The sequence below is a fragment of the Leiobunum rupestre genome, chromosome 5 (genome assembly GCF_980474605.1).
Source record: "Leiobunum rupestre chromosome 5, qqLeiRupe1.1.hap1, whole genome shotgun sequence".
Lineage (NCBI taxonomy): Eukaryota > Metazoa > Arthropoda > Arachnida > Opiliones > Sclerosomatidae > Leiobunum > Leiobunum rupestre.
The window spans coordinates 72,420,443-72,437,630 of NC_143388.1; the positions used below are offsets into that span (position 1 = coordinate 72,420,443).

Sequence of the window (17,188 nt, forward strand, 5' to 3'; positions counted from 1 at the left end):
TTTATACGAAATGCGTATTATGGTTCTGCTAAATGGTCATATTAATTTAAACAATGTGTCAATGACATTTAAGTACACACAATTGATATATTTACCTCTTTTTTATTAAAGTTTATGGTGCTCCTTTTAAAGAAAAGTCCAACCGTCTGGATTCAATTCCTTTATAATTAATTTAATGCTGGGAGATTAAGTTTGGGAGTAAACTAATTTTAAATACTAATAATAAGCGGGATTTAATTAATGTTCCCAATTTGTGGGCTAACTTAAATTTTAATGTAATAATTTGACTTCGTAACAAAAAACCATTTTATTTTTACGAAAAAATGTTCTGCTCTGAAAGAGCTCCAAATGCGAAGTGAGGATGGAGTTCTTTTTTCTCTGTCCTCAAGAATACAAATTTCAAATCTCAACGGAACTTTTTGTCTATTCCCAACTGCCTTTCCTAAACTCCTTAAACTATGACATGCCTGAAGCAAAAAGCTTTCGGTCATAAAAGGAGAGATGACTTTCTCCGAAACCATTATCCAAGCGAGATAACCAACGCGCGGTGTATCAATCGTCCCGCGAAAGGTACGCCACTTTGACTTAATACAATAGTACCATGCCCGGACGGCCCGAGAAGTCGCGAAGCCTCTCCCGATATTCCCGAAACCCTTTCTTCAATTTCGCCAAGCACCTGTCAATAGTTTTACGACCAATTTATCATTTGGACAAGTTGGGGGTTCTTCTAATTTTGTTATACCTACATTTTATACAATTTTAAAGAAGTAATATCTTTTTCTTCTAAAAAAAGATTTAATTATTAAATGTTTGAATTTTACCTTTATTTTAATTTTAATTTTAAGAAATTTTAGTTAATATTTAGTACACTTTTTAACACCTTTAAACTTTGTTTCCACCAAAAAGTGGACAAACCATTTTTTTTAAATGTTATTTTGTGAATGTTCGTTATAAAGAGCTGCACGGAAAAAGTTTATTTTCAAACACCACCTTAACCGTGAGAATACCACGGAAATTATACGTTATTTTCGGTTTAGAAATGTATGGATATTATATTTTTAGCTCCTGAATGGTTGGAAATGGATTTTCTATCCGGTCACAATATGTCAAATGAAATGCGAATGGTTGGAGGACAAATATTTGAATATAAACGGGAATCGATTATATTATGTTCCAAACTGGAATGGGTGGAAATGGCAAAGTTTATGCTTGTAATGCGAATTAGTGATAATAATATTCTGTTTGCATCCATTCAGAGCATGAAAAATATGCCGTTTCCTTCTTTTCCTTTTTACTTCCTTCAATCAAATGGTTAAGGTAAGCAATATGCAGGATACCGATTTCAAATAACGCTTATAGTGACGTCCTCTTATTGTTGCTAAAACACTTTATAAGCGAAGGTCGAAGTGGTAAATTCCTAAGAATAATTAAAAATTAAATGTTTTCAAAAAAATAAAATTTATTTTAAATCTTCAAGGTCAAAATCATTAATTTTATCATCGTGATGTGTGATTTAAACCAAAATGATATTTTAAAGGGTTTGAAAACTAAACCTTTTAATTTAAGAGCGTCAAAAGTGACGTAATAACCAAATACCCAGCTATTTGAGTGGATGATTGATATCCCAGGTGTATAGTTAACAAGTACTGAACCCAAAATCATAAATTGGCACGCGGAAAGAACAGAACTAAATACAAATGGCGGCTCTTCTATTCCCGAAAAACCTTAAAATAAAAACTAAATCATAGGGTCTTAAGGGCCTCAATTTCGGACAGTGAACATAAATAGAATGATTCTCTTAATTTGTACACTAAGAACAATTGTGCAAAGTGTGTAGACGACAATATCTAGAGAAACATAGACGATGGGCAAATACGCTTTCGAAAATATTCGACTTACAATTAGAAACATTGTTTTGCATCTAAGTATCATTTCAGGGATTTCTTTTCGCATTGGTGATGTACACGAAAGACGAAAACTTTGGTGTTATATCCGCCAAAACTCTGTATTTTGTGTTCCGGCTATTCGCCCAAAGTCGAAATATTTTTAGGTATATGCCCCCGGCGGTCAATTCTCTAATTTTGGTAAGTGGTTTTAAATATTTTACATTTTTAATTTAAAATTAAAGTAGTAATAGCGTTTTAATGCAAATTGAAAAAGGTTTTTGGGCTATAGTTAAACCATTGATATAACTTACAAGCAAGATTTAATGGTCTATTAAAATATTTAGTTCATTAGCAAAACCAGATTCCAAATATAATTGCTTACACAAAATTGCGCAAATTCGAAATTTCCGTCAATAGTGGTGTTCGTTGCAGAGGCAAAGACTTCCAACCGAAAGCTAAAACTATATTTTTTCATCACTAACCCTTAAAGATAGAACTTCTACATGACGTCTACCGACTTGAATATCGAAATAGATGTTAGAAATATTAAGCGTCTGGAATATAATTGTGAAACCAATTTAAATTTAAATCAGTCTTTGGAGCTATTTGAAGTAACAGTTTACATGGACACGGTATTTAATTAAATATCTCTTTACTGTAAAATTAACACGCAAATATGCCCAAACTTCTTTATACTAATATAACGAGAAGCAGGCGCTCAAAGAAATGCCACTTTTCGCCAAATCTTATGTCCACTTCACGCTCAAACATAAAATTCGTTCGCTCTAAAAAAAAATAAATCATTCCGGTATTTCATTGCTTATCTAAAACATCTCTTCTGGGGAAATACTAAACGTGGTTCCTGGCAGATCATCCAATCTACATAAACAAATAAATGTGCATTAAAAATTAATCTTTTTCAGGCTAAGGTTTCTGTTGATAGAATAAGATTTTTTTTAAAAATCGAAGAAATAGAGAACTACATCAACCTTATCAATGAAAATAAAACGAATGAAGGTAATTTTTAAATCATTTAAAACATATGTTGATTAAAAATTAAACTGTCTCCCTTTCTTTCAGTAATTTCTCTTTCCGACACGTCCTTTTCTTGGGAGGAAAAAAATTTGACCATTCAAGACATAAATTTTACAGTCACGAAAGGAAAATTAGTGGCAGTTATCGGAGAAGTAGGATGCGGAAAGTCATCCTTGCTAAGTGCACTTTTGGGAAATATGGAGAAAGTCAAAGGGACAGTAACAGTCCAGGTAACTAAATATAGTTTCCACATGCAACTTCTGTAGGACGCTAACGGGTAATTTAATGGTTAGCAAATTTGGCTTTTCTCTTTGACTGTCACTTTAAAGTGGGTCGCAGTACATGAAATTTATAAGACACAATTTCATTTATATGACGATTTTTTAAGCCACTTACACAGATGCAATTTAGCGCACGATAATTTTATCCCTATTACATACGACTTGCTTACGGTCGCTAGTGAGCAGTGATGTCCACGGATACTATTTTGGTCATAAAACAGATAAGAATTTTAACGACATTTTTTATAAGAGCACATTAGTTTCAGATAGTCCTGTATCGTGGTATCCATTCACGGTTCCTCCCAAGATATGCGTGATAACCAAATATTGTCCGGAGCAAAGGTTTGGACTCTGACCTTTACTCTCCGCCATCGGGAGTGAGAGATTTAACCTCCATAATTTGCCCACTGGAGTAACAGTTTCAGAGGCCGTCTTAAGGAGCAGATATGAGGGTGGATAGCGGCTATTGTACCCACGTGTACAAGAGTTGCGGTTGAGCAAATTATAATGTATCCGTAAAACGCTGTTTATATAAAACATTTCTGTTGGTTTTAAAATAAGGAGTGTATCTATTCGACTTGTTCATGAAGCACCCCGCTCGTTTAACATCAAAATGTGTTTACCGGTTATTTTCTGGAAATTTTGTTTAAAGATAGATCTTGTTGCGCCGAGTAATGTTTCAATGTACAGAGCTGTACCTTTGCCTTACTAATGGGATTACGCGTAATCTTTGAAGTCCCTGTCTTTGGCAGTGCTAATCTTAGCGAAATCCGGCGTAATCGATGTACATACTTTCTAAGTGTGGTTAACCCCTCGGTGCAAGTATTCGCACTACATAAGTTAAGTCTAATCGTTTAAATACTATTTAAAATTTAAGTTTTATGTTTTATATAAATGTTTGCGGAGGTTGTTAGTGTGGCCGAGCGGTTCACGCTCTACCATATCAACCTTCCGTACGTTGTTCGATTCCTGAGTGACCAGGTTTTATTTTCTTAAAATGTGTTTTTTACCTCTCCGAGGGGACAAAGTCCCCTAGGAGGGGTTATACAACGACCGTGTCTGTCTGTGGGTGGGTCTGTGGGTCTGTCTGTCTGTCTGTCAGGACTGCGAACGCGTTCGCATTTTCGGTGCAAAGTGTAATCACTGCGTACGCAGTTTCTCAAAGGGTTGGCAAAACCACCGGGTGACGGTGAGCGTTAACGGATGCATTTGCGGTTTGGTTTGGATGGTGTTTTTTCGCTCACCGTCGTGACGGTTTGGTGTATTACGTTTTTGTAATGTTTATGCGTAGGTTGTGAGTGTTGAATTTGTTGTGTTTGTGTTCTGATGGTTGTGCATGTTGAGTCTGTTGTGTTTATATGGGCGTTTTCTCTCCAACTTCTTCTTAAGGACTTTGGGACGGACCGAGTGCTGAGTGTAATGCTACCTCTCAACGTCCAATGGCAGGGTTTCCACCAGTTGTACACGGTATTCGTCTTAGTATCAATTTGCGATCGCATCGGGCGGGATTTGAACCCGAGACCTCCTGATTGACAGGCGGACGTTCTACCACAAAACCACCGACACGTGTTACGCCTTATTGAAAATTAGACCTTCAGCTTTATCGGAAGCGTATTTAATAGAGTAGGAAATTTTGGTTTAATTGAAATAGAATTGAAATTGAAATTATTGCATCGAAGAAATTCTAATTTAGCGTTTCTCTATTGATTAAAAACAAATGCGCCACCCAGGTTTCGAACCCAGACCATTCGGCTTAGCAGTCGAGCGCTCTACCACAGAACCACCGATAGCTGCTTAGATTCACTGAAATTAAGACAGGCATCGTAAGCATAATAGGTAATAAAGTCTTTTTTTATTAATGAATTTATGAAGGCCTAATCTGGTATTTTTTAAAGGTTAAATCTTGTTTTAGCGCAGTCAGCCGAGATTAGAGGGTTAAAGGGTAGACCCTGTGGGTGGTCCACTTTCTTAACGACCTATATATAGTTCTGTTAATTCAAAGGAGATAATTTAACGTTAATTGCTTTAAGAGCTGGCGGTTTGTCAAGTGGCTCTCTGTGCTTTGTTGATGGTAAGGTTTTTGCTTCTTGTAAATACATTTGGTGTGGATATTTGGATATCTACGATTTCTAACGCATTCAATGATTTCTTGGGTGTGCGAGTCATTATATGATATTGGAAATTGGACGGCATTGGTCTTTTTCATGTGGTATGCGTCACAACGTCAACAGGAAGTGAACGAGTCGTCCACTACCAGATATCTACGGTATCTTCATCAAGGGCGAGTGTTGAAATAAAATGAGCGTTAAAGATGCGGCAAGTATTTCGTAAGCGAGTAATTCCAAAAAGCCTCTGTAGATATTTATTTCATTAAAATTTGCTTCGTATTATATTTAACTGATAAACTTGTTCTGTAAAAGGGTTTAATTCAATTGTGCATTGTTATAGTACGTCTAACTTACTGTTGTAACTACTTAACTTATGATATTCTGAATAAATTAAAATTGGTCGTTTCGTCTCAATTATTTTAATTATAATTAAAATTTTATACCGGGCGGGATAGAAATGGGTTAATATTTTTAACAAATAACTCTAAATTGCGGAGATATATCTTTAAGGGTTATCTCGAGAAATTAATACCACTAGGGACAATTCTTCCGAGGAGAGGTATATTTTGGCTTGCCAACTTGTTTTAATTTGAAACCGTGCTCTCGAGGAACTTAGGATGCATATCTTTTAAAAAATAATATTTTTAACTTATATATGCATTATATTGGTGTGGCGGAGGGGTTAGCAGCTTGGGGCACTGGGTGAAAAATCGGAACAATTCCTTCTACTTTGAATTTGCAAGTTCTCTCCCCACTGGTTTAGGGGTTTTCCTCCGAGTTCTTCGGTATCCTATTCCATAAGAACTTGTTGAGGCTAACGTTTATAATAAGCGTAGGGACTGTTGGTTCGCGTGGCATCAAGTGCTTGCCACCACCCTCCTACGCATGCGGCATTGTAACCCGGCCACCTGAATAAATGGTTTCAAAAGCCGCTTGATGACTCAGGGCTAAAGTGGTGCCAAGCTGATTATTATTAAAGAAAATAGTATAACTCGGAGATTTCAAATGTTATTTTTCAAGTACAAAATCTCTGAAGCATAATTATATAGAAATACCTATCGCTTGTGCAAAATTATTGTTAAGATAAAAGAACAACGTATTTTAGTGCACTATAAAGTTTTCCTATAATGGTAAAAATTAAAAGCACGACTCAACTAGTTTCGGCTTCTGCGTATTACGCTGCCATCATCCGGAGTGAGAAAAATCGTTATTTCGTCTTAAACGAACACGTCAAAAAGGCACGTGATATCAATGGAGAAAAACATACACTTATTAAAAGAAATCAGTCCAGGTTACAATATTATCTGTGCCCGGTCTTTGATCGCGGTTTAAGTTATTTTTATTTTTAAAAATCTCAATTGTTTCCCAAAAATTAAGCGCTTTGTAATTGGAATTTTTATGTATAAGTTTAGATCCCCTGTTCACCCCTTGTGGAATATATTCTTAAAAATACTGACAAAAAAGTAACAATAAAGAAACTCGCATTATTGATTGTAAAGAAGTTAGACTTATACATAAAAATTCCAATTTCAAAACTCTTAATTTTTTGAAAACCATTAAGATTTTTAAAAACAAAAATAACTTGAACCACGATAATATTGTACCCGGGACTGATTTCTTTTAAAAAGTGTATGTTTTATCTCCATTGATATCACGTGACTTTTTGACGTGTTCGTTTAAGACGAAATAACGATTTATCTAACTCCTGATGTAGGCAGCGTAATTCGCAATAGCCGAAACTAGTTGAGTCGTGCTTTTAATTTTTATAATTAAAGGAAAAATTGATAGTGCACTAAAACACTTTGTTTTTATTTATTTTAACTATCTTTAGAGTGATTTTGGATATTCGCACATTGGTTTCTCTAAAACCATTGAGGTTAACTCTAAATTGTTACCCCGGCACATCCTTGTGATTTTTACTGGAAGATTGGAAAAACTCCACAAATATTCGCCTTCTTTGTTCTGAAAAATTTATTTCGTAAACATTTTCCCAAACAAAGGCAATCCACTAGGATCCCTTACTTTATTAATTGGACATTGTTAGATGACTTACCTATTCTACGATAAATATAATTCTAAAAGGTTTGCGACTTATGTACACTCTGTTTAAAAAGTCTTCGACAGGTGAAATTTTTGCCCTCTTTTTAATTCTGCTAGAAAAATATATTAGATAGATCGATGAAACCAATTGCAACTATTATTTATTTTCCAATATCTTTCGTTATTTATCGGTTTCGTCCGCCAACAATTAATGGTTTAGGCGGGTACCGTCAAAACTCATTTTTGACAACTTTTTAAATATTGGTTCTACGGCACTGACTCGCGCGTTTTTGAATTCACAATGGTCGATTCATATTTAGAAAGTGGAAACATTTTCCCTCTACAACCAACGGTTGAGAAGTTATAGCATTTACAAACTTTCGTCGAAACTAGGAAACACCTAAAATGCATCAAGCGATTATTAATAAGGCAACTTCCCATTTAGTACGCAAAGATACACCAAGATATGTCCCTTTGTTAGAGTGTTGCTTTCTGCTACCTTGGAGAAACAAGGGTTGGCTGGTTCCATTGTTCAGCCCACTAATCTGCAGAACATGACACTTCTATCCACTAAACTCCAAGCCACACTCAGACGCAAAAAAGCTAGCAATGTCCAACAGACCTTGGAGGTCCACCAAATTCTACGCAGTTGCGTAAATATCATCTGAAAATAACTGGCTACAAATGATAGTTCCAACTTCAGACAACGGGTGCGGTAAACAAAAGCCTAAGTTTGAAGTATAAAGTCGCTGGTCAAGTGGCTGAAGATACAGTGCAAACAGCAAGGGTGACATTGGAGATCCCTGCTTCAGACCAATATTTGAACGAATATATCCAGTTGAGACGTTGTCGAACCAATAACGGTAAAAGGTATTCGCATAGATTGCCTTTAAGTGATTCACAAACGCAACAGGAACGCCAAGGTTGACCAAAATCCTCCACAGAATATCTCTGTTTACACTATCGTAGGCTTTCCGTAAGTCCAAGAAGGCGATGTAAAGTGACCGGTTTTTCAAACGTGCAATTTCGATCAGCTGAGATAGCGTAAACAGACCCTCTGCGGTCTCTGCGAAAGCCATTCTGAAGTTCGCCCAATATTTTCTTATCTTCGACAAACGCACTGAGTCGACTTTTCAGTATGCTTAAGTAAAGCTTCGATAGGCATTGAGATAACGCAATAGGCCGCACAGTGTTTTAAAATCGACTTTTTGCGGCCAAAATTAAATACCGATAAAATGTAACCTAACATTATATATTCTTATTTGATTTTGTGCGTAGAATCTGAAATCGTTGATCATTTTTTTCTAAGTGACACCAGGAGGCCAAATGTTTTCTTTACGGAATTGTTCAGGATTTTTTAGCGCAATTTATGCTAATGGTGGTCATAGACGTTACTTGAAAGTTTGGTAAGTCTATAATAAATACAACCGCTGAAAATTGAATATAAAGCGTCAAATTCCATCAAAATGTGGCATTTTCAAATGGCTTTTTTTGCAAAAACTAAGTGAGGTAAACATCGTCAAGGTGTGTAGATACAGCAACTTTTATAACACGCAAAAAATCATATTTTAATCGGGGATTTTATCGCGTCTTTGATCATCTTGTTTTCTTTTAAACTTCAACAAAACGCACTATAGGAGGATAACATATAACTTTTCCCACCATCTGTTCTTATCTGTCGGTTTATCTAAAACATTATATACGAGCATAGTCCAAAATAATACCTGTAAATAGTTAGCGGGATTTCAAACTTCGACGGCTTACGTTTACATTTTTATGTCGATCGCCGCGCCTTATCATAATTCGAATAAATTACGTATATTTAAAAAAACAATTGGTTTGCCATTACAAGTTAGGAAATTTTGTCCAAAACAACCAAAGAAACCGGTAGCCCAAATGTTTTAAAATTGGCATTCGCTACGCAGTTGCATCTTAACTTTTTAATAATGGGGAAAATATAATACAACTAGTGTTAAGACACTGAAAGGTAGTTCTGGACGGACTTCACATCGGCGGAAATTTCGAAATCGACCAGTTTACGTTTGAATGAATAAGTGTAGCCGCGCGAATGAACGTACTTGAACTTAAATTTATAATAATATAATAAACTTTTGAATTGACTTAAATTGAGCCCTACGCCTAATTATAATCATAAAATTTGCGCATATCCATATTCCGAAGGTTTAATTTACACTTTACCTATTCTTTATTTAGTCTGCTGGAATCGCGTAGAGGAAGTTATGAATGGAATATCTTAATTTTAGTTAAAAAAAGGCTTCAAAGGGCTCTAATCTTCAATATTTTTTTAATTGTCACCAATTGCTTTTTAAATATACGTAATTTACTCGAATTAAGATAAGGCGCGGCGGTCGACATAAAAATTAAAACGTAAGCCGTCCAAGTTCGAAATCCCGCTAACTATGTACAGGTATTATTTTACTATGTTCGTATATAATGTTTTAGATAAACCGACAGATTAGAACAGATGGTGAGAAAAGTTATATGTTATTATCCTATAGTGCGTTTGGTAGAAGTTTAAAAGAAAACAAGATGATCAAAGGCGAGATAAAATTCCCGATGAAAATATGACTTTTTGCGTGTTATAAAAGTTGCTGTATCTACACACCTTGACGACGTTTACCTCGCTTAGTTTTTGCATTGTATTCTACAATAATTTATTCACGAGATAAATCTAAAATTACTCGCATTCACTTGCACTCTTTTACAAAAAAGCCATTTGAAAATGCCACATTTTGATGAAATTTAAAGCTTTATATTCAATTTTCAGCAGTTGTATTTATTATAGACTTACCAAACTTTTAAGTAACGTCTATGACCACCCTTAACATAAATTGCGCTAAAAAATCCTGAAAAATTCCGTAAAGAAAACGTTTGGCCTCCTGGTGTCACTTAGAAAAAAATAATCAATGTTTTCAGTTTCTACGCACAAAATCACATAAGAATATATAATGTTATGTTACATTTTATCGGTATTTAATTTTGGCCGCAAAAAGTCGGTATGCGTTAAGATCTTCCGGATCCTTATCCCCGCCTCTAAATAGCAACTGAATTTCAGTTGCCGACCAAGCCTCCGGTATTTCATCTGAAGCCAACACACGATTGAAGAGTTCACACAACGTACGGCGAGACAGTTCAGGAAGAGCGCGAATCAGCTCATTTGAGATTTTGTCTACTCCGGCGGCTTTACCCAGAGGCAGAGCAATAATGGCAACGTTCAGTTCTTCTGTTGATATTGAATGCTTGAGTGTATCTTGTGTAGGTTTGTCGATACAAGGCGGCACCACCGAAATTGATTCGTGTATCATACGAAGCCTCCTTTCTTCATCCAGAACGTAGCTCTCTATGCGTCCTGCAATCCCCGTACTCTTCTTGAGAACCACACCATTGCCGTGTTTAATACCAGGCAACGAAGGTCGAGGACCTAACTTATCATCCTTAAAGAGTTTCCAAAATTGACCACCTCGCCACTTCAAGCACAGCTATGGGAATAAGAGCACATGATCTAGCACCTCCAGTCGACATCCTATCTACGTAGGTAGAGTGCCTAGCCCTTAAGAAAAGGCTTCTAAAGGGGAACAACGGGCACACTGCGATCAAACTTAACCCGGAACAATTGACATCGGAGATCCCGTTGGGTTTAAAAAGGCTGGGAAAGAGGACCACAGCGCCTCATACGGAGATCTGCCACCCCACAGCTGGCTACCAATTCCGCTGAGGTGGCCAGGAGGCCGGGACCCTCTCCATTAGCCGAAGCCCAGTTTCCAGGCCATTCATGACTGAAGTCGTAGGTGGAGATAGCATCACTTGACCACGGCTTACATCTCCCAGCGCGCCACCACCCTTATGGCTTACAAGAGCTGGGCCACGACTGCATGGTTAAGTCACCAGTTATTGCACACTCCGAATTATTAAAAGCCACTCCCGCAAGTAGCACGGGATTTGTCGATACTTTTGGAGATAATCCGGAATGTACCCTTAACGGAACGTCGGTAGAAGATATCGCTTATGAATGTTTTTCTAGAGTGTCCGAGCATCGTGAATGTAAGAAAAGATTATATTTTCGCTGACGAATTAAATCAGTCGATTGTGTGTCTTCTTTACTAAGGCTAGGGTGTAAGTGTTGAGTGGAGAAACTTGAACGTCACCAAAATAATCACTGTCAATGGGAAAGCCTCCGAATACAGCCATTTAAAGGGCACGAAATTATATCTTTCTTATTAAATAACTTTACTATCGGTAGGGCGGCTATTGTCCTCACATATTTCTCGTAAACTTTGAATACATCTTTTAATTGCAATGTTATACATGTAAATACAGTAAAATAATTATCTTTATCTTTTCATACTTTGTTTATTTCGATATCAGAGAACGTGAAGTTTTCGGTTTTTCATTCAACCTGCTCGCGGATCCAGTAATTGGATTCCTCCCCGATTTAAAAGGAATTTGTACAAAATACATAGAGCTAATAAATATTCATTTACCTAAAGTATCGTTACACTTCTATCTAAAGGTCAAGACAACTTCTAGATTTCGTTTTCACTTTGCTTTTATTTTTTATTTTATCTACGCAATTGCTTGTAGATATTTTAAAAGTATAATAATAGTTATAATTATAATAATTTCACTTGACCCGAATGAGAAGTTTGTGATATCTTTTAATGGACATTTTTTTTCTAGGATTAGATTGACTATCCCAACTATAGTAGAAAAAAGGTCAGCTGCTAATAATTAAACTTTAATTATAATTTCCCAGGGTTCAATTGCTTATGTTCCACAATTACCTTGGATTCTGAACGCTTCGGCGAAGAAGAACATAATAATGGAAGAAACATTTGACCCAGTCAGTTATCAGAATGTGGTAGACGGTTGCGCTCTTACACAGGATTTCAAAATCTTACCCGCGAGCGAAGACACAGAAATTGGAGAAAAGGTATTGTGTACCTCATCAGTAAGAATATTTTATTGCATATATTTCCAAGTAACACGGTAAAATAAAACTTCTAAGTTCAATTTAACGCAATAGTTTTAACTTATGTACGCAACACATTTTAGCCCCATGGCTTTCATAAAGAGCCAGATACTGCGTTGAACCTGCTCCAATGTTCTATAACAGTGCTTCAAAAAAGTTAACATTTCTTTAAAGGATCAATTTCTATTATCCAACAATGGTCTTGACTTCTTAAAACTTCGGCAAAAAATCCCTTACAAATACTTTCTTAAGAATTTTCATAATATCTACAATATAAATTATTTGGAATTTCCTTAGTGATTTTCTTGGTAAATATTTCAAATAATAATTTTAAACAACATGCGAATGAATATTTAATTATTTTATGTTAAGTAATTTATAAACATTGAATCTGAGGGTTTAAATTTACGCGTATCAATAATTGGTTTCCATACATTTAGAATTGAATAACCAAAATTAAATTTTCTATATCATTTTACCGACACAACATTATTTTTACCAACTGAATTTTTAAAATTAACATTATGTGACATATTTTATTTTCAGAAAAATGTTTAAATGATGAATGAGCAATTGAAATTTCAAAATTGATATTAAGCAATTGTTATTTTAAAACTGCTAATGCAATAACAAAATAATTTTATAATTTGAATGCATCAAATTCTGAAATAAATTTTTTTTTATTCTTAATTTCTTACTTTACCAGATATGTAAAACCTTACTAATTAAGGTGCCTATCTTCACTGGATCCAGTGGTTGTTTCGCGGGATTATTATTAAGAGCTTAAGACTGCTAACCCGTATTTGACGTGTTTATGAGTTCACTTTCAGAGAATTAACATTAAAGAATGCTCCTTTCGAAAATCTCTTAATAAGCACGTTTTTTCCAATGTCAACCTTATTTTAACTCCGTATTAGCATAATTTTATACACTCTCAAAATAGGGTTGCAAATTATTTTAAAATAAATATTAACGGACCTTTTTAAGGACAAAATGCGTTAATTTATAACTTCATATTTTACTTATATCACTTAACAGAAGTAAAAGAATTGACTTTTGCTTATGTTTTAGTATAAAATATGACTCGTTAAATTTAAACTTTTTATAGCCACATTCAAATAACGTTTAAAAAGTTTTCACGATGAATTTAAATTTGTAAATTTTTAGGCCTAGTTTATAATTTATCACTTTTCCCGGACCTGTGGCAACCCTGTTGAATATATTTTACTCGCACCATTTCAACCTGTTCCTTTGTTTTCTGTTACTGCTGAACTGTTTTTCACTAAATTATTTAACTCTTCAGCGAGGCTCGTTATGCTCTGACCGGGTTTTTTTTCTTTAAAACCATTTGAGATATAATTCTGAAATTTTCAGGGTATGCGTAATTAGTTGGAAATGCTTTAAATTGTAAATTGCGGTAAACTCACGTTTTGTTAAAAACAATTTGACCATTAGGTGCTATAGAACCATTTTCAATGATAGATGTGTACAGCTTACTTTGAAACCTACAAATCCCGTTTGTTCGATATTAAACGAACAATTTTTCACTTAGAAAATTAGGTCAGCAAAAAAAAACAAGTTCACCATAGCATGCTCGTAACAGGTGTCACTAAATCATGAACTTGGATGAAAGCCCACTGGAAGAAGTCCATCGGTGTGAGGTTAAGCAACCTTGAAGGCCATTGAACTTTTCCATTTCATCCTATCAGTCGTTGTTGGATTTCCGCCTAAAGGTAGTCTACTACAGCTCGAGTTTGATGTGGAGGCCCACGGAATTTCCGTAGTTCGTCGATTTTTGACAACTCCATTTTTCCGGAAATCTCGAACAGCTCCGATAACGGTATTGTGACTGGGTACACTGTCAGGATACCTCATACTTTAAAGTTAGCAAACCCTACGATCGTTTCGATGGGCTTCGCTAAAAAAATAATTGAACCATTAAAGCGCGCTGTAAAGCAGAAAACAAAGGCTTTGTTGATCTTTGCAAAATTGCGAGACTCAGACTGCGCTTCATTTTGGGTTTTTTCACTTTAAAAACATAAACTAAACTAATCCTTTGTACACATTAATTAAGAAAAAAACATGTTTTGTAAATTTTAAGTAGTTTTAAGTATAATTAAGATTGATAAAATTGGGGAATATGTAGATAAGTCCATAATGAAAAGGGATTATAAAGCTAAACCCTAAACAGATCTTCGAGTGAATAATTAAATTAAATTAAATAAAATTGCCAGAAAATCCAACGGTACACCGGTTTCGTCCTATTTAATTAATTATTCCCTCGAAGATCTATTTGGTCCGAGTTTCGCGTTTTTGCTTGCTCGAAGACCTATCAGTACGAGCTATTAGTAAGTTCTTAAATGTCTTCAAATGTGTTAAGGGTTTAGCTTTATTATCCCTTTTCATTATGGACTTATCTACTTATTCGCCAATTTTATCATCCGTCACAATGCAGTCCATAGGGGTTTCCTTTTAACTAAGCAAAATGGTTTGAAAAATGTTGAAAGTTGCAAAAAAAACAAAAATTTAATCTATTAAACTGAAAAAACTAATATAATTGAAAGCTGATAGAACTTACACAAATTGATTAGGGTGACACCATATATTAGTATATTTTCTATAATTTAATTTTAATAAAGAAACAATTTAATGTCGATTTGTTGTCAGGGAATTAACTTGAGCGGAGGCCAGAAGCATCGCATGAGTCTGGCCAGAGCAGTGTACTTGAACGCCGATGTTTACTTGTTGGACGATCCTCTGGGCGCTGTTGACTCGCATGTTGGAAAACACATTTTCGAAAACATCATTGGTCCTAAGGGAATGCTCAAAGATAAAGTAAGGATTTAAATACTTTAAAGCAAAATTAATTTAGGTAGTAGCGCTATGTTTTAAATATTAATCTTAATGAGAAGAAAAAGCATCTAGACCCCGACCCCAACAACTGGGAATATATCATTTTTATTTTTAAAATTATGTAGCTTTTTACCTCGATTTCGATACAAAAGAGGACGGCGAATGTTTCTTATTAATAGCAAACAGTAATCAGCGATCACTTTACGACTGTGCTTTGTGTTTTAAATGATTTTTATTGTAATATTAAATATTTAATCTCAATTCATTGTCAGTATCAGTGTCGTATTTAAAAATCTTTAAAGGAATTTGTAAAAAAATATTTTTTTTTAGTAACCAACCTTTTTAAACAGCTGTTTTAGAAACTGCCTACATTAACAAATTGCCTAATTTATTAACTACCCTTCAAAAACTGCTTTTTTAGAAACTTTACGATTAACAAATTATCTTATATAGAAACAACCCTTTTAAAAACTATTTTTCTAGAAACTACCCGTTTTTGCGAATTAACTTTGTTAGAAATCATCCTTTAGAAATTTCCGTTTTTAGAAACTACCATTGAATACAAATTGTGTTATTTCGAAAATACAATTTTTTAAAAATTCTGTTATTTAAAAACTACCATTATTTACAAATTTTATTATTTAGAAACTACTATTTTTTACAAATTGTATTATTTCAAAACTACCATTAATAATTATCCTGATAAGGAAACTAACGATTACAAATTGTATTATTTAGAAACTACCAATAACCATATGTAACATAATTACTCATAAGTATGCCACTAGCTCTATTTCTTCACTAACGGTTTGTTTCACAGATATTGCGTCATCCGTACCCTACGTAATATATGACGTCATATTTGATGTCATATTTGACGTCATCGAATCTCAAATGCGGATAATGCCGTCGTATAATTAGCTTTACTTCTGATAAACCGACGGCCATTATTTTAGTAAAAAACCGGTTTGAACAACCAAGCCTTAGGAGCTAAAATGAACTACAATATAGTGGCAAGTTCTGTTAATGTAATTAATTTGCAAATTAATTAAATTCTCGGAGACTCACGTTCTAAAATTGTCCAATTAAAGAAGCAAATTTATTGAAAAAATAGTTGAAATTCAGGTTGAGCTTTTCTGGCGCATCATGGAGGAATAGCTATTCCTCTATGGGCGCATCTACAAGTATGGAGTCTTTGCAGATTCTTTTGAGACTAGTCCTACTTCGACGAATTGTTCCATTTTCGGAAAGCGATCACTAGTTGGTCATTTCCCTCAACTTTTTATTTTTATAAATTACTCATAATTTAACTTCCTCCGCACAAACCGAGCGAGTTTATAAATTTAAATAAAGCTACATTGGGCTGACTAAAATTCCGACCCAAAAATATCCTTCTCAATTTCGAAGTTTTCCATGGCTTAAATAAATATGGTACTAGCCAATAGTATGACTCCCAAAATTACTAGGATGAATAAAAAGGTTAAAATCTAACGTAGTCCACCTTTTTACTGGTTCGTGGTGAAATGTGCTATAACAAACCACGTTTTTGGGAAACTACCCTTTTTACAACCAACCATATTTATTTTGATTTATTTATAAACTACCCACATCGAAAAATTGCCTGATTTAGAAAATACCCTTTTTAAGAAATTGCCTTATTTAGAAACTAGACTTTGCAAACTGTTTTTTAGATACTACCTCTTTTAACAATTATCCTTATAAAGAAACTACCGTTTTCTAACTGGTTTTTTTAAGAAAAAAAGCTTTACAAACTGTTTTTTTAAAGAACCCTTTTTTACAAATTGCCTTATTTAGAAAGTACCCTTTACTAACTGCCTTTCTTAGAAACTAGCCATTTTACAAACCACCTGAAATAATTATCGATTTCATGAATTGCCTTTTAAGGGTTGGCGATTTACGGGATCAGTAACGTTTGAGATTTTTTTTCAATGGCGGATTTATGGTACTGTGCTTAGGAGAATTGTTGAAAACTCT

General features: G+C 34.7%; 1 protein-coding gene across 1 annotated transcript in view; it reads left to right on the forward strand.

Moving 5' to 3' along the window:
* Positions 1-17,188, forward strand: part of LOC149945817 (ATP-binding cassette sub-family C member 1-like) — a 53,631-nt gene that overhangs the window by 18,163 nt on the left and 18,280 nt on the right. The window contains exons 5-9 of the mRNA XM_090176724.1: positions 1,938-2,084; positions 2,810-2,903; positions 2,967-3,151; positions 12,125-12,301; positions 15,008-15,175. Of these exons, the coding sequence (XP_090032850.1) occupies positions 1,938-2,084; positions 2,810-2,903; positions 2,967-3,151; positions 12,125-12,301; positions 15,008-15,175 (771 nt within the window). The remainder of the gene's footprint in view (positions 1-1,937; positions 2,085-2,809; positions 2,904-2,966; positions 3,152-12,124; positions 12,302-15,007; positions 15,176-17,188) is intronic.